Source organism: Megascapheus bottae, chromosome 7 (genome assembly GCF_031878675.1).
Source record: "Megascapheus bottae isolate mThoBot1 chromosome 7, mThoBot2.hap1, whole genome shotgun sequence".
NCBI classification, from domain to species: domain Eukaryota; kingdom Metazoa; phylum Chordata; class Mammalia; order Rodentia; family Geomyidae; genus Megascapheus; species Megascapheus bottae.
Genome location: NC_143515.1, coordinates 68,416,123 through 68,435,191, shown reverse-complemented (window position 1 = coordinate 68,435,191; position 19,069 = coordinate 68,416,123). Strand labels below are relative to the sequence as shown.

General features: G+C 38.5%; 1 protein-coding gene across 3 annotated transcripts in view; it reads right to left on the bottom strand.

Annotated features, from left to right (window-relative positions):
• Positions 1-19,069, bottom strand: part of Itsn2 (intersectin 2) — a 115,594-nt gene that overhangs the window by 15,574 nt on the left and 80,951 nt on the right. For all 3 annotated transcript variants that reach the window (XM_090337359.1, XM_090337360.1, XM_090337361.1), the window contains exons 25-29: positions 18,385-18,430; positions 18,181-18,302; positions 14,147-14,243; positions 12,841-13,032; positions 147-268 (exon numbers count right to left, since the gene is read on the bottom strand). In XM_090337359.1, the coding sequence (XP_090193485.1) occupies positions 147-268; positions 12,841-13,032; positions 14,147-14,243; positions 18,181-18,302; positions 18,385-18,430 (579 nt within the window). The remainder of the gene's footprint in view (positions 1-146; positions 269-12,840; positions 13,033-14,146; positions 14,244-18,180; positions 18,303-18,384; positions 18,431-19,069) is intronic.

Genomic DNA, 19,069 nt, shown 5'->3' with positions numbered 1-19,069 from the left:
TGGAAACCCTGGGTTCAATCCCCTGCACTCCTAGCACTACAAAACAAACCAGAGTGTTGATTCCCTTTGCTGCCAAGGGGGAGCAGCGGGGCAATGACACCTGAAGGAAACAGCTGCTGCAGAGCCGGTCAGTGATGGCCCCTCACCTCGATCACCAGCTGCAAATCGTCCATGTACCGCTCTTCGGTCTGGATCAGCTCATGAATATAGCCCTGTCTCTTCCTCTCAGCTGGCTGCATTGTGTCTAGGGCTTGGAGATCAGCACACCCTGCAGAAAGACAGTGGAGAGCTTAAAATACTTCTGCAGTTGTCTTTGTGGAAAGACATTTGTCAGCAGATGTGCTGGGTTGACAAAGGCTGCTTTGAAAGAACATCATTGCTTAAAAAAAAAAAAAAGCGCCACACAAATGCAGAGGCTTGGCATTAAGGTGACACCACTCCGTGTGCCAAGCAGCAAATCAGACATGTCTGTAACACTGACTGCAGCATGCTCCTGATTTCTGAGTAACAGTGAAAGAACTAAGGATTTTCATAAAAGAGATTAGAATCTCACCATTTCAAGGCACTTTTGAGATTATTGAAATGATTAAATGAAAAATGCTTGAGATCAGTGTTTCCCAACTGCAGATCTTGAGTCATCACCAGCTCATTATCAGGCCCATTCAAAAAAGAAGTAATTAAATAGACTCTTACATGTGCACAACTTTGGCAAGGACTTTTTTTTTTTAAAGTATTACCTGTATTCAGGGATGTCAAACGTATTTCTTAATTTCAGTTACATTTTTAAAAAGATGTAGAGAAATACAGCTTCAGATTTCCCAAAGGAAAGAAGAAAAAAACCCAGAAGTTTCCAGAACCCCAAGATTTCTAGCAAGACCACAGTGTCTTAGAACAAAAAAGCCCTGATTTGGGGACACTGCAGGTATCCAGCCATGAGTGACCTGAAGGGAAGTCTCAGAAGACACAGTGCATTTACTTTGAACCAAATTACAAGCACATCAGAGCTAAACTAGATGTCCCACTGTGACATGACATGCTGAAGAATAGTTCATGAAGTCCTGAGGACCTGCCCGTGTCTACGGATGAACGCACGGCACTACCTCAGGAAGTTCATCAGACAAAATGCAAACACCACAGCTACTGTCAGATGACAGAACAGAATTTGATATCATACTGAGTTTCATTTGGTTGTAGGAGATCTAGTAGCTAACTAATAAAAATATCACCGGTTAACTAACTATAACTCATCGACTATTTCAGTGCCTAGGTGGTAGAATTAAGTTTTCTTTAAAGCTCATTTCTGATTTTCAATAAAGGTCGTCAGTGCACATCGTTGGCTGGAATTCTCAGATGTTGCAGCTACTCCATTCCTAAATTGTTTTGCACTTCTTTGCTCCAGCAAACGCCTATATTTTCCTGGTTGAACTGTTAGAGGAAGAGCATGCATTTCAGAATGCAGGGAGAGAGGAGGATGGAAGAAGAGCAGATGGTCACTTGCAGCTGTGATTTCAAAGGGCAACAGATCTACTTAGAGCAGAGTCTTGGGAATCTTGGGACAGATGAACACAAGGTTCACACTGTGTGTGTGTGTGTGTGTGTGTGTGTGTGTGCTCTACAAATGAAGCTACACCTCCAGCCACAGACTGATTTTTTTAAAGTCAGCTTCTTTTCCTGATGCCCATCCTGTCACTTTAACTTGGGCACCTGCCTTCTGTTCTACCAGTGTCGGTACAGTGGTTCAGGAAAGAAACAAGGCTATCAGCACTACCCACTTCGATGACCCCCTGCTTCATAGCCACCTTCCTCTGCCCACAGTGCTATGCTGCAGGCATGACACCTCTGTGGCATCTGGAGCCTCTCCTCCCCAGCCTCCATCTCTTCTCTTATTGGTGCCTCCTGACTTTCCCTGCCTGTTTGTGGTGAGGCTTCCTGCTCGCTCCAAACCAGCAAAGACCAAGTAGGATATGGACTTTCTGTCCTGTCAGGCTCCGTGAGTAAGAAGTGGCTGCACAATATATAGGCCCACACTGCACAGAGCACAGAGCCCATCAGGCACTGAGAAATTTTGCTTTAAAGACACATTCAACCTGATGAACCCAGAGTTAAGAATATTTACATGACTACTGAAGCGTCTTTTTGAGGAAAGGGAGAGGTATGATCTTCCGAGAAACTGAAGACTCCATTTTCCTGATTAGCATACACAATCCCGTTTGCCCATTCTGTCCCTAGAGTAGCCAAAACAGCATGTTACTGGATACCTTGTTCCAAACACTGGTGTGCTCCTTGCATAATTCTCACTGGGTTTGGAAGATGTATTTCAAAAATGTAGTGTGGAATGCTGCATTGTTAGTACATTCAGCTGGGTATGGTGGCTTCATGAGACTTTATGCCAAGCTATGTCTGGATACGATGGTGTACCTGTCATGCCAGCTATGTGAGGAAGCACAAAATAGGAAGACTGCGATTCAGGCAGCCTAGGCATAAAGCAAAACTAACCAATAACAATGCTGGTGGCTCACACCTATAATCCTAGCGACCTAGGAAGCTGAGATCTGAGGATTGTGGATAAAGAAGTCTGTGAGATGCTTATCTCCAATAAATTACCAAAAAAGCACTGTGGCTGAAGTGGCAGAATGCTAACCTTGAGCAAAAGAAGCTCAGAGACAGTGTCTAAGCTGAGTTTAAGCCCCAGAACCGGCACCAGTTGCTCATACCTGTAGTCCTAGCTACAGAGATCTAAGAATCAGTTTGAAGTCAGCTAGGCAGAAAAATCTAAGAGATACAAATAGAGGCAGGGTTCAAATGGTAGAGCACCAGCAGTGAGTTAGAAATGTGACTGAGAATGCCCTCAATTCAAACCCCAGTATCAGCACACACATACGAAATAACCACTAGAAGAAGAGCTGATGAAGGAATGTGTGAGTAGACAGTACAAATATATATGTATGTATATAATTTTTTTTTTTTTTTGGAGAAGCGCTTTGTACTGGTGCTTGAACTCAGGGCCTGGGAGCTGTCTCTTAAGTTTTTCACACAAGGCTAGTGCTCGACTACTTGAGGCCACAGCTCCATTTCAGCCTTTTTTTTTTTTTTTTTTTTTTTTTTAGTTAGCCATAAAGAGTTCTAAGGGCTTTCCTGCCCAGGAAAGTTTCAAACAGATGTCAGATCTTAAACCTCTTGAGTACCAGGATTACAGGCGAGAGTTATCAGCGCCTGACTGGAATGATATTTTAGATATACTAAGTTAAGTGAAAATACTATATTGGGATTGATCCCCCTGTTTCTTTTTACTTTTTATAAATGTAGAAAATTTTAAATTACATATGAGTCTGTATTTGTGACTCATGCGTTTCTATTGAACAGTATGTGCTAGTCACTATTGTGGTGGGATTCTACACACCCAAAATGTTCAATGGCTGCCACTGAGGCAGAATGAATTCCTAACAGCAACACAGGGGACCAGGGACTTCAAGTCTCCAAGGTCCAGCTTCAGCTTAATTTTCCAGCCTCCACTTTCCTCCGCCTACTCACATCAGCCCTACACTCAATTCTTCCAATCTGTCCTATATACTTCCCATGCTGTTTTTGTCTCTGTTCCTTCTTCCAGTTTGTTCTCCATCTAGATACCTCCTCTGCTATTCCTTGGTGTCTAGTAAGTATACATTTCCGTGTTTAAATGCTATTTTTTTTTTTTTGGTGGGTCATATGGCTTGAACTCTGGGCTTGGGTGCTGTCCCCGAGCTCTTCAGCTCGACTGTCGCTCTACCCCTTAAGCCACAGCACCACTTACCATTTTTTAAGTGATTAATTGGAGATCAGTCTCTCATTCTTTAGTGCCCAGGCAGGCTTTGAACCGTGATCCTCAGATCTCAGCCTACTAAGTAGCTAGGATTACAGGCGTGAGCCATGCGCCTGACTTAATTGCTATTTAAACAAAAACAAAAACAAAAAAACAGGCTGGGAACGTGGCCTAGTGGTACTGTGCTTGCCTAGCATGCACGAAGACCAGGGGTTTGATTCCTTGGTACCAAATACATAGAAAAAGTCGGAAGTGGCTCAAGCTGGCAGAGCTATAGCCTTGAGAAAGCCCAAGGACAGTGCTCAGGCTCTGAGTTCAAGGCCCTGGACTGGCAAAACAAAACAAAACAAAAAACTCCCAACAACCTGTCTGCTTAGATACTGATGCCTGCACCAAGATTTGTACTGACCAATGCCAGAAGCCTTTATACTTGTCTTGGTATGCCTGGGATCTAGTACGTGTACATGAACATCTTCCGTCCATGTTCACTAGGGAGCTTTTCAGAGATGAGGAAAAAGAGTATTTATGCTAGGCATCAGCAGTTTAGGTTTTGATTAGATTTTTCTTGTCACGAACTTTGATGCTCATTTTGTTCTGAGACCATACTCTACATCTGCAGTGAGCTCTTTATTTGTAAATTCCTTCTAATCTTTTTAGAAATAAGTTGTAAAGCTATAAATAATGTTATTATTCTAGATTATATTTCCCTTTACCTTTGTGAGCAACAGCATACTGAAATCAAAAGTTCTGCTTTCAAAGTCCATGATGATGTCATATCAAATGATCTCAAACTCGGCCACTTAACATTTCTTTTGCACCCTGTGATACAAAATTATTAGCTGGCCTGTACCCAGAGACCGCATGAAGAAAAAAGTTCCAAAGACTCTGAATCACACCTAATATGAACAAGTAAAAATAAATTTTAAAGGATGCTTCAAAGAAATACACAATACAAGTAATATAGTTTGTGTCCTTTTAATAAACACACTTGCATAGTTATATTACAATTTTGTAAAAATAAAAACCAGATTATCTCATGCCAAGCGTGCCCAGCATTTGCACAATCTCAATACCTTTAATACTATACTTTTCAAGACACACAAGATAAAAACTTAAGGCAAAAACAGCACTTTGCGACAATTTAATAATTTATTACATTACAGTAGCATTACAGCAGCATCCAATAATGCCACTTTAGGTGAAGGTCTCTCAGTATTTCCATTATAGATTCTATTTACAAGGATTCTTGGCAACTAGGGTTGGCATTTCTTTCTTTCTTTCCCTTTCCTCAGTGTCTTTCTTTCTTTTGAACTACCAGTAATGATGCTATATTTTAAAACACTAAAGTGGTGCCATATTTTTTAAATGCTTGTATGATTTTTGAAAGGACTCACAATTTTAGAGAAACAATTTAATGGATACAATTGACTTTAATTTTGATTTTCTAAAAATCAGCTTTGGTTTTACAACTGATTGTTTTTCATTGCTGGAAAAGCCAACAAATTTAATCATAGGCTTTAACAATTTTATCACACACTTTAAGTAATGAGGCCTTTGCCTTTTCATTCTCTACTTTCAGTAGGGTTCAACTTTATTCAGTGTACTCCCACTTAAAAATTCCATACTTCTAATAAATTCTTCTCGTCTAAGCAAGTTAAAAGCTGCCCTATACTGAATCAGGAAGAGAACAAATTCATGGCTGAATGAGGTATTGCAAGGATTACATGCATTTTAAAGGATTTAAATTATTATATGTCATAGTTTCCTTTCTTTTTATTTTTCTCTCAAGATATATGACAAAATTCCTATGCAAAGAGTGGTAATCCACATAACACAGTGAAGTTTATTTTTCAGATTGACATTCAGCTTAAATATTGGGCCAGTCAGTATGTGATTTAATCTACAGGTACTTGATGAACACATTATTTTCAGACTATTATAGATGATAAGCTCAACCTGAATGTCATTCTTAATGATCTATTTTTATTACTGTAAAAGTGAAGTAATTTGATCTATAAAAATACTTTTGAAATATAATTATATAGATAAGCCCAAAGGAAAAATGCTTTGCAAAAGAATGTAGCTAATAAACAGTGCTATGATTTCCAACTTCAGTACTTAAAATAACTTTCCTTATATTGAACTCAACTAAAGGTTAAAAAGCATAAAGTTAAAAAGAAGAAAGGTAAGATCAGGTAATCCATATAATATGGAAAAGTCAGTTTGGGGAAAGGACTTAGTCTTTGTACTGTTGCTTTAGTGACTGCAGGCAAAGATGTCATTCTATCCCTAAAATGGTATTATTGCTTTACTGTTCATGTCATATTTGTAAAATATCACGATGATGGCCAATACAGCCCCTCCCCATGGAAAACACATAAATACATATCTCCCCATACTCCAGTAAAGTGAAGCACTTGGGGACACAGACATTTGAATTTTGTAAAGCTGCAACTAAACTGTTGGTTCTTTCTCAAATGTTCAGATTTAGGCAACAAATGATTGAAATAATTCATTCAGAATATATAGGCACATTAACATAAATATTGCACAAAATATGCCTCTAACTTAAACTGAGAGGTATAAAACCATGTTTCATTTTTTCTAAAGAACTCTGTGAAGAAATAAAACTGTGAATGTATGTACACTTACCCTGATAATACTTAAGACATTCACAAACAGTAGATTGCACTGCAGTTTGTAAACATTTAAAATTGCATAAACTTCTCATTTGTTTCAAATATATTATAATATTGTCTACTAAAATTCCTTTTTGTGTCAACTAAGTACTCTCACATATATTAAGTTTATAATAATGTGCTGTTTAAAAAAATGTTTTCCTTTAAAGGGAAATAAGTGACATACTGTGCCAGCATAGCCAGTGTGGGCATACATTACACAAGTGGAGTGGAAGAGCAATCTTCAGTCGTGAAGAAGCTTTGTGGACACAGAGGAATGCCAGTTCTCACACCCCACTCCTCACTATGAGCCTGTGTGTGGTTTTGGGGTCTTTCAACTCTTCAGTGATTCCTTATGATTTTACTAAATCCAGTAAAAATGCCAACAGTGGCCTTTTATGGCCTGGGACATGCAGTCATCTGACTACAGCAGGTGAAGTGAATTCTGACTTTAACATATAGTGTAGATACAAATGCTTTGTTTAAGTCAGGAAAAGTTTTATATCTCACAGTCAATGATGGGAGCTTTTCCTCCCTAATAGTCCATTTAAAGGTAATCAACAAGGAAGTGATAAGTCATATGCATGATGCAGTATCTGCAACCCAGAGCACTTGAAGACCCTAGATGAGTCTCCAAAGGAAGTGCTTGTTGTTGGGCAGGTGAAACAAACTAACCATATCCCAAGATGTCCAGTGCTTTCTTCTTCTGTGAGAGAAGAAAAGCTCCCCTGAGGTACTGTCCTCACTCAGGTTACACAGGAAACACTATTTCCAATCCTTGGCCTTTAAACAAATCTAAATATTGGTACTTATAGTGGCATATTAGAAAGTAATAGAGTAAATAGTGTACATTTGAGGACAAATCAGGTTGAATCAATTAAGAGCTTGCTGTGGTTAGGATTAGATCAAATGTAATAGCAGAACATAAGCAAACATATCTGAATTCAGTAGTAAATATACATGTTGCAGTAACATTAGAAAAGCATGGCAGCCCATTCCAAACCAGAGAGAATAGTTTGTGCAAATAGTGGGTCTTTGTGTGTTTGAACTCCCACCATGTAAGGGCAAACTGAATAAGCATGCTAATGACCTACAATTACCAAATTAAAAAAAGAAGAAAACTGCTAAAAGATGCCAGAGTGAACAGCAGGGAAAGCCACACAAAGACCCACTATCCTTGAACTTGTTACAAATAAATTTTAACGCTAAATTAGAAACACAAAGAAATAATCACAAGTGGCTCTAACATTCGAACGAAGTAAATGAATTGTGTAGGAGATATTTGATCAGGGCTGCCTGCCCTGCCTCCACGCTAGAGTCAAACTTGGATAGTGGGTCTCTGGGGTGCTTTCACAACTGGAAGACAACATTGGGTCCTAAAAAAAGAAAAATGAGGAATAAAATGAACACAACGAAATTAGGTGGTAAGAAAAAATTTGACTAATAACATGCAACATAAATTTGACCTATTAAATTATCAACCTTGGAAATGTTTAGTTATATAATAAAATGAAAAGACTATAAAGGCTAAAGAATCATAAACAATCATCTATAATTTAACCTGCTTTTAGTGCTTCATACTGACTATAGCAGATTATTTCTCTCTATGTATCTAGAGAGGTTAAAGGTCTCAGATATAAGGAGTAAGCATTTTTGGACTCACAGCCCATGAAAATTATTGGCTTATATAAATTTAAGGTGAATGAATTTCAAAGCTGCCAATATAATTTATAGTCTTCGTTTTTTAAAACGTGATTATAGCCCTTCTGTTTCTAATAAATAGCTATTTCAAGCTAACACAATTGGTCTTCTAAGTTGTTTTCTAGGAACAATAAACTTTTTCAAAGGAATCTACTTGAGAACTGTCCAGAGAATTACAGCTTTGAGAGCTCTTTTGTTACAAGATGGATGATGAACTTTTGTTCATTCATTTAGGCAAAACAAGAAGGTACTCAGGAGGCTGGGAATTTGGCCTAGTGTAAGAGTGCTTGCCTAGCATGCATGAAGACCCAGGTTTGATTCCTTGGTACCATATATATAGAAAAAACCAGAAGTGGTACTGATGGCTCAAGTAGTAAGCTCTAGCCTTGAGAAAGCCCAAGGACAGTGCTCAGGCCCTGAGTTCAAGCCCCAGGACTGGCCCCCAAAAAATAAGTGTTATTCAAAAATTAGTAAAGTACATAAAGAAGAAAGTACTCAATTTTCAGATATAATCAAACTAAAAATTCCAAAATGTTAACTAAAATTAAAAAAAGGTAATAGGTAATAGGTAAGTTTCTAGCAAACATTTTATAACAAGGTGAACTTTGAAAGTATTCCTATTTGAAACAACCTTTTGACCATTCTAGCTTTCAATATAGAAATAATCAGGAAAACCAATTGTACCTTTTCCCACTCCCAACAAACTACAAACTTTCCAACAAAGTACACCTACTTAGGTTCCAGCTCACATATAAAATTTTCCATGTCAACAGGCCTTTCTTTACCTATAGAAGATTTAGGGGATCTTTTCCTAATACATTGGTGTGAATATTCATCACAGCAATTTATTTGTCTCTTCACCACTAAACTCTGAAGCTACTTTACAGAAGACAATCTTCAGTATGCATTCCCAATGTCTGTTAGTTGGGCTGTCAGACACAGTACCTATCAGCTACAAATGATTATTTAGCCCTAAACCAATTAATTAAATTAAAAATTGAGTTGGGTAGCTCTCATCTACAAGTAGACTAGGGCTCTGCCAAAATACAAAACACAAAAAAATTGCATATGGGAGAGGGACAAAATGTACCCACATAGCCTAAGCTGCCTTCTTGCCTCAACCTCCTGAGTTCTGGAATACAAATGGAAACTGCCCCAACTGGCTTTCCAAAAGTAATCTGCCTAGAAATGTGCTGGAATAATTAATTCATATCAATCTACTTTCTGAATCATTCAGCATTTATTTGCCACCTACCATTCAGTTAAGTAATACAAAATTCTCAACCAACTTCTTGGAGGGTTACTTTCCTAGATGGTGATTACAGTTTTTTTTTGAGGAGGGCCTTGGGATTGCACTGCCAGGCAGGTGGCTCTCCGGATTAAGCCATGCCCTAGCATCTCCTGTTTCCCCATCACTATCTTGAAGTAGATTTTTTTTTTTCTTTTGCCAGTCCTGGGTCTTAAACTCAGGGCACTGTCCCTGGGCTTCTTTTTCTCAAGGCCAGCACTCTACCACTTGAGCCACAGAACCACTTTCAGCTTTTTCTGTTTATGTGGTACTGAGGAATTGAGCCCAGGGCTTATGAATGTAGACAAGCATTCTACCACTAAGTCACATTCCCAGTCCCTTAAAGTAGGTTTTTCTAGAACAGTGTTTCAAAAAATTAGCCCCAGAGGGGAATCTATAAGGACCGTTACAAATTAGGCAGAGGAAAGGAAAGCAAAGCTTTTCCTTAGAACAGCTCTTATTTTGCCTCATGATTTACGATGTGGCTTTACTGCTCTACCACTGGAAAATAGTCAAAAATATTTAAATCATCACTCTAGATCACAGATACTACAAAAGCCAAATGTGCTGACAGACTGGAATGATGTCAGGGATTCAGGGATCACTAGCCAAAAATTCTTTTCATCTTACAGGTCCCCAGAAAGGTGTCATAGGTAATTTTTTTTTTTTTTTTTTGCCAGTCTGGGCTTGAGCTCAGGGCCTGAGCACTGTCCTTGGACTTTCTCAAAGCTAGAGCTCTACCACTTGAGCCTCAGCACCACTTCTGGCTTTTTTCTATGGATGTGGTACCCCAGGAATCGAACCTGGGTCTTTGTGTATACTAGGCAAGCATTCTACCACTAGGCCAAACTCTGGGCAGGTAATTTTTATCAATCAGATTAAAGTGATTTCTAATTAATCATTATAAACTGCAAAACCATCAGCAGAACTTAAAAATGGCCACTCATTAGAGAACCAACCTGTTACAATTTTCTGTGCCATTATCCTGAAACCCTCAGACACATTTGAAAATTTCTTTTTTTTTTTTTTTTTTGCCAGTCCTTGGGCTTTCTCAAGGCTAGTGCTTGACCTCTTGAGCCACAGTACCACTCCCGGCTTTTTCTGTGCATGTGGTACTGAAAAATCGAACCAAGGGATTCATTCATTCAAGGCAAGCACTCTATCACTAGGACACACTCCCAGCCCCATTTGAGAATATTTACATCATAAAAAACCCTGGATACCTCTTACTACCAAATCAAAAAATTTAGTTGATTTATGTCAAGAGAAGTCTTTCCTGAATACTTGAATTGTTTTCACAAGCTCCAAAGTGAAAATAATGTATAAAATTATATAGTATAAAGTGAGTTTATACTTACTGAATCCTTGCACTGAATCACATATTTTTTTTTTATTATGCTTTTACTACTGACAATACATTGCATTGCTGCCTGTAACCAAGCTATGTTAGAAATACACCATTTAAGCTGGGTGCGCAGTGGCTCATGCCTGTAATCCTAGCTACTCAGGAGGCTGAAATCTGAGGATAAAGGTTCAAAGCCAGCCTGGGCACAAAAGGACCTGAGACTCTTATCTCCAATTAACCTTTTGAAAATGGGAAGTGGGGCTTGGCCCAAGGGTAGGATGGTAGCCTCGAACTGAAGAGCTCAGGGACAGCGTCCAGACTGAGTTCAAGCCCCATGATCCACAAAAAAAAAGAAAAAAAAAAAAGAAATACACCATTTACTAAATTACTGTTGATTCTATTTCTAAATTTGTTACTATAAGAAATTCTGAAAATGGTTTTAATACTCATCAAGATTTGTTTGCATTTATTATTGTGAGAAATTTCTAGAAGACTTAGATACTTGATTTAAATATGTTGAGACTCTCAAATTATTTTCAGAAAAATTGTTTTTGCATCAAATACAGGTCCCAAGTTTCAGAATACTAACTTTGTAGAAAATGTTGACAACCTGATTAAATGGCAGATTATACTTCTATATTATTGTAAGAATAAAATTGTATACATTAAAATGGAAATGTCTAAAGTAGAAAGAAAGGTTAAATGGAAACAGCTGTATTTATTTTAGTTTTGATTGAGATACCACTTATATGTTTTCAGTAGGTTGATTAAAATGGATAGCCAAGCTGGGAACAGTTGCTCATGCCTGTAATCCTGGCTGCTCAGTAGTCTGAGATACGAGGATTGCAGTTCAACGCTAGCCCAGGTAGGAAAGTTCCAGAAACTCTTATCTCTAATTAACTACATTCCCAAAAGCTGAAGGTAGCACTGTGGCTCAAGTGGTACAGGGCTAGCTTGAGTAAAAGAGCTTAGGGACAATGCCCAGGCCTTGAATTCAAGCCTCAGGACTGACAACTCCCTTCTCCAAACCCCCCTTCCAAAAAAAAAAGGAAAAGCTAATGTTTTCAATAATGTCACTAGTGCTAAAAATACAAATCATGAATTTTTTGTTATTAAAACTAAAAATCAAAGGAAACGAAAAAGTAATATCTACTCTAAAAAGGTATTTTTCAGTACTGTCCATTCCTTAATAATAATAATTATTACTAATTATTTATTGTTTTGGCAGTTTTGATTTCCTTCATTTACTATTAATGCTATATTTCTTATAAACTATAAAAAAGGCTACCATGAGACAACTTAATACCAAATTTCATACTTTGAGATTTGGATCATGTTCTTAAAAATTGTGGCATAAAGCAGCCAGCAGCTGGGCGCTGGAGGCTCATATCTATAATCCTAGCTACTCAAGAGGTTGAGATCTGAGGATCATGGTTTAAAGCCAGCCTAGGCAGGAAAGTCTTTACCTCCAATTAACTACCAGAAAACTGGAAGTAGCACTGTGGCTTAAAACGGTAGCGCACTAGCCTTGAGCTGAAGAGTTCAGGGCCAGTACCCAGGCCCAGAGTTCAAGCCCAGGATTGGGAGAAAAAAAATCACCTACTGAGAGTTTCACAGTTTAATTAAGTTACCAGTTTTCCAACCTGGATGACATGTAAACATGTGGAAAGTAAATGGAAATCTGAAGAATTAATAGCATCTACATACTGAAGGAATAATTTTAACTAGATCAATAGGGCAATTATAGGACTAGCTAGTCTTCATTGAGCTATAAAGGATCAATGGCTGCTCAAAGAGGATGGTGATAAAAGGAAGTTGCATCAAGTTAATTTCACCATTCTTCCCCATTCCCAGATAAAATCTAAAATCTGAAGCTAGCAAAAAAGTATGCTTTTGTAGCCTAACGTTGACCTTGAGAACATTTTCTTACTTGAATTATTAACCTATAATTATTATGAGTGCTGAGTTCAAGATCTGATTGCATATTGAAGTTTTTATACCAAATGATAAATAATTTGGTATTACTCACACTGTTGACTTGGGTCTGAGTCTGTTGTCATCTTAACATAGTTGGACGGAAAGAGACCGGTCACCCCACTGATTTCTCCTTGCCACCAATCAGGATCATCTTTGCTCATAACATTAATAAGTTGTCCCTTGGAGAAATTGAGCTCATCCTCATTATTTGCTGCATAGTCATACATAGCAATCACCTGACATACTACAAAAAGAACAAAATAATTCATATGAGGATCAACAGTATCCCAAGGATTTAAGTTGTTATTAATAAATATTAAAATCAGGCAAAGTTTTTCTTTGTGCTTCTCTCTCACATCTTCCTTCCCCCATTCTGTTTTACAAAAGAATGAATAAACTCCAGTTAAAAATCCAAGTCAGCAGGTGCCAGTGGCTCATACCTATAATCCTAGTTATGCAGAAGGCTAAGATCTGAGGATAGTGGTTCAAAGCTCCCCAGGCAGAAAAGTCTACAGGACTCCTATCTCCAATAAATTTCCAGAAAAAGCCAGGAGTGGTGCTGTGGCTTAAGTGCTAGAGTGCTAGCCTTGAGCACAAAGAGGCTCAGGGATAATGCCCAGGCCCTGAGTTCAAGCCCCAGGACCAGAAAAAAAAAATCCAAGTCAGCCAGGAACTGGCGGCTCAAGCCTGCAATCCTATATTTAGGATACTTGAGATCTGGAGCCGCAGGCCAAAGCCAGTCTGGGCAGGAAAGTCTGTGAGTCTCTTATCTCCAGTTAACTACCAAAAAGCCATGAGTGGACATAGGCATATGATAGAGTGCCAGCCTTTAATGAAAAAGCAAAAGGAGTTCAAGCTGTAGTACTCATTGTCAAATTACATGTTTTTTTTTTGGTAGTACTGGCGACTGAACTCAGGGTTTTGCATTGACTGGGCAGGTACTCTATCACTTGAGCCATGTCCTCAATTCCTTTTCATACTGGTTTCATTTTTGAGATGAAGTCTTGCTTTAAAAGCCTGGCTGGCCAGGGAGGCATGAAAGCCTCCCAGCAGGATGACAGGTGTGCATAGCTGAGCTGTTATTGGTTGAGATGGAGTCTCTCAAACTTTCTTTTTGTCCAGAATGGTCTCAAACCATGATCCCTGTATTTCCATGTCCTAAGTAGCTACAATAATTGGTTGAAACAGGACATCTCGCTGGTATGTTATTTTTAGCAGAAGGAAAGAATGTTTCATATCTTTCAAGAGTAGTTAGGTATGAATTCTTTCATACCCTCAAGACTTAGCTAATTTAAGACGTTATTTCATTTTCATGAAGTTATATAAAAAGTGAAATAAAAGTCAGCCTGTTTTCATACCAGCATGGAAGGCAGGTGTGGTTCTTTCAGTACTTGGACCCAAAAGTTTAACATGGCTGGCAGGAAACCATCCCTTCTGCCGCTTTTTTCCTCTGGCCTATAAAATGAGCAAAAAGAATATACAATTCAAAAGATGAGATTGAAAAGAATCACTGAGCTTTAACTTAAAATCATAAAACTCTTATAAGAACAAATTAATCTTTCCCAAACATAGGTCTCACTTTTGTATGTAGCTACTGGGATATAATCTCTAAATTCTTTCAATATCCTGATTCACAGTGTCTTAGATTACAAGGGGGCCTGAAACTGAGTACAGCGATATGAACAATCAACCATGAATCCACCATGGAATCCTAATAAAAACCCTAGATAACGAAGCTCCAGCAAGCTTTCCTGGTTAGCAAATTATTGCCAAGAAGAGTCAAGGCTGTCCATGACTTTACTAGGAAAAGACGATTAAAAGTTTCCTTTCTGGAACTCTCTTGTACTTTGTCCCTTGTGCCTCTTCCCTTTACTTCCTTTGTGGAAGTAAATTGTGAGTGCAAACAGTTTTGGGGAACTTCATGTGTTCTAGTGAATTATCAAATCTGAGACTGGGTTGAAGAACTATCAAACCTGAAAACTGGTTTCAGAAGTGGGATAGCTGTGGGATCTTTAAAATTAGAAATGGCTTTCCTGGTTGACATTAAACTACTGGAAGACTCATTGCAATGTGTATCTGAATATGCTGCTGAGAACACCATCTGCAGAAGTCTTACATAGAAGTCTTTCAGATTCAGAGTTCCCTCAGCATAGCACACATTTACACTATAAAAAGATCTTTCTTGAATTCTCTTAATATGTACAAGTCAACCCTTAATGGTATAGTCCACTGTAAATATCTCTAAGTTTTGCTAATAAGTAATTGGAATGAACAGAATGTGTGAGGAGTCATAATTCACATTTAGGGAATAGAACTGAGGACCCAGATATTAAACCACAGACCTATGGCCACCTAATCTTTGACAAGGGAGCCAAAAAAATAGAATGGAAGAAAGACAGCCTCTTCAACAAGTTGTGCTGGCAGAACTGGTTAACCTAAGCACATGCAGAAAACTAAAGTTGGATCCTTCTTTGTCACCCTGCACTAGAATTAACTCCAAATGGATCAAAGACCTGGAGGTAAAAGCTGACACACTGAAAACTTTACAGGAAGGAATAGGAGATACACTAGGCATCCTTGGCACAGGTAGAAACTTTCTTAATAAGGACCAAGAATCACAACAAATCAGAGAAAGGCTGGATAAGTGGGACTGCATTAAACTGCAGAGCTTTTGTAAGGCAAAGGACATAGCTAGTAAACTAATCAGGAAGCCTACAGAGTGGGAGAAGATCTTCACCAACCATACAACGGACAAAGGCCTCATATCTAAAATATATCAACAACTCAAAAAATTGAATCACTCCAAAACTAACCTCCAAAGTAACAACCATCCCATTAAAAGATGGGCCAAAGACTTAAAGAGAGTCTTCTCTGAAGAAGAAACAAAAATGGCCTATAGACACATGAAGAAATGCTCAACATCTCTGGTCATAAAAGAAATGCAAATCAAAACAACTCTAAGATTCCACCTCACTCCAGTTAGAATGGCCAGGATCAGGAAAACGAATAATAACAGATGCTGGAGGGGATGTGGCCAGGAGGGATCACTACTACACTGTTGGTGGGAGTGCAAACTTGTTCAACCACTATGGAAAGCAGTGTGGCAATGCCTCAAAAGGCTAAACATAGAACTCCCCAGCAATTCCACTACTTGGCATTTACCCAACCATCCAGAAACAAGGACATACTAAATCCACTAGCACAACAATGTTCATTGCAGCACTATTCACCATAGCAAAGATATGGAACCAACCTAGATGTCCCTCAGTTGATGAGTGGATCAACAAGTTGTGGTATTTGTACACAATGGAATTCTATGCTGCTGTCAGAAAGAATGACATCGTCCCATTTGTTAGGAAATGGAAAGACTTAGAAAAAATCATATTAAGTGAAGTAAGCCAGACTCAAAGGAACTTAGGCTCAATGGTTTCCCTCATTTGTCATAATCAGTAGAAACCTTGGGCTCTACTAGCAGAGATCTGCAATAGAGCAAAATCTTGATACATAAGGCCATATAATGTAAAGCTAATTGAAAGGACCTCCAGGATATTGAAACAAAAGCCATATAATGAATGACTGTTGTCCTTAATGTACTATGTTGTCTCTCATCTCCTTTGCTGTCCCTTGGTTATCTCATATTGGTATAGTATCTCACTTTGTTATCTGATATATTGAATTTATTTGTATTTGGATATTTGAAATTTGATAGGGAAGGGGGGAAAACCAAGACGGGTGGGGGGTGTGGGGGGGGGAGGGAAATGGGTACCAAGACATGTGAAAGGGTATCAATGTATGTGAATTAATACACCTTCTATCTGGCAAATATCATGTAACCCTTTTACTAATTACAATAAAAAATATGGAAAAAAAAGAAAAAAAATTCACATTTAGTTGGTTCCAAAGTAAATCGGAAGATCAAAATTTGAGAACACAAGGAAATTAAACTCTATCTGTTCTTTAGGAATCCTGACTCCAACTTCCCAGAATAAAGCCGTATTTGTCATTTATATTACATATCAATATATATTAAGAAAGTATAGTTCTTCTTGTACTCTTTTTTTTTTTTTTGGCCAGTCCTGGGGCTTAAATTTAGGGCCTGAACACTGTCCTTGGACAGAGCTCTAACACTTGAGCCACAGCACCACTTACAGCTCTTTTCTATATATGTGGTACCAAGGAATTGAACCCAGGTCTTGGTGCATGCTAGGCGAGCACTCTACCACTAGGCATGCTCCTAGCCCTCTTAAAATCTTTAATCCTAAAATGCTTTTCAGTTTCAACTAGTAAAGGAATTTTACAAAATGTATTCAACAACTCTATGTTAACATTTGAGGTAAAAAACTAGGGCCATTTATATTTTGCACTATTCATTGAACTGTTTCAAAAACCCAAGAGCACCGAGGGACAGGTCAATGAGCAGTATTCCTCAATACATGGCCTGGATGAAGTATTTCTCCTAGCCAGTATACCACAACCTAAGGCTATCTAGCAAGATGCTGCTGTATTTTCCTTTTTTTTTTTTTTTTTTTTTTGCCAGTCCTGGGCTTGAGCTCAGGGCCTGAGCACTGCCCTTGGATTTTCTCTAGGCTAGAGCTCTACCACTTGAGCCTCAGCACCACTTCTGGCTTTTTTCTATGTATGTGGTACCGAGGAATCGAACCCGGGTCTTCTGCATGCTAGGCAAGCACTTTAACCACTAGGCCAAACTCCTGGCCCTGTATTTTCCTTTTTGAAGATGATTTGTGGTTTAGTAAGGGATGCAGCACTGAAAAACAATTAGGCTTTTAGAAAGAATTTTTATTTGTTGATTAGTAAAGGGGAACATAATATACTAATACTGATTACCTCTAAGTGGTACGGACTATGTATGATTATTATTTTTGGGGGGGGCGCATGGGGCTTGAACTCTAGTCTGGGATCTGTCCTTGAGCTCTTCAGCTGAAGGCTACTGCCCTACCCTTGAGCCACAGCCCCACTTCCCGTTTTCTAGTGATTGATAGGAGATTAGAGTCTCTCAGCTGGCTTTATGTTGCCCAGGCTGGCTTTGAACCTTGATCCTCAGATCCTAGCCTCTTGTCTAGCTAGGATTACAGGTGTGAGCCACCGTACCCAGGTAATGATTAATTTTTTTTATTGACCTTATTATCACTATTATTATTGCTGGTACTGGTGTTCTGCTCAGCTTGCTTGCTTGGCTCGTGCTCTACTACATTAGCCAGGCCACTGTGCTGGCCTTTTGCTGATTATTTTAGAGATATAAGTTCACAGACTTCTGCCCAGGTTGGCTTTCAACCATAATCCTCTAAATCTCAGCTTTCTGTGTAGCTAGAATCACTGGTACTCCACTTGATATTTTCATAAGCATGCATTACTCTCTGAACAACAACACTACCTGTAACTCTCCTTGCCACCATCCACTTGTATTTTTCTTTAGAATTAATATTAACTGTCCTGGTGCAAGACTAAGTTGTTCAGCACCCGAGGCAACATATGCTGAAGTTACTTGAGCAATCTCTGAAAAGAGGAGAAACAGAACAATGAATTCAAGCCTATGTCAAATATTTTAGCAATTTTTCATAGTCACTAATATACATACCAGGTTTTTTGTTTGATGTTCCAGATTTGTTAGCATTTCCAACATTCTAAAAGAAAAAGATAAATTGCTTTTTATCATTCTAAAATTCCAGATGTAAATGTCCAAAGCGTACCAGAAATGAAATAATCCTATTCTCCATGAGTCTTCCTTCCTTAAACATGGACCAAAGGAGGGAAGAATCTAGCACTCACAACATGTGGTCAACAAGAAGTTGATGCTGTTACCTACTCACTACAAAAAAAGAGCTCATTTTCTGAATCTTTCTAGCCATGTTATCTTGGCTAGATGCCCCTTACACACATTCCACAGGTCTCCATGTGTGAGTGCGCATGAGAGCTTTGCTCCTGTTATCCCTAAGAGATTCTGACTCACTATAGTTCCGGCAGAGAGGGGGCACTTCTTATTTTAGTTCTTCTTAAATTGACTGATTATAATTTAAGAACAAAAATTCATACCATGAATAGCTAACTCTGGCTTCTGTTATTAATACCAGCAGTGTCACTGCCAGGTACTCACAGTAAAACAAAGCCGGTTTCACTGAAGAATGCTCTTGATCACAGTAGAATTTTGATTAAAACTTCATTTTTGAGTAAACATCTTGAAAAATTATGTATTACTAAGTAGATATGAGCCTCTAACATTTCTGCTTCACACAAAATTGTGATACCTCAAGAAAAAGTATTTG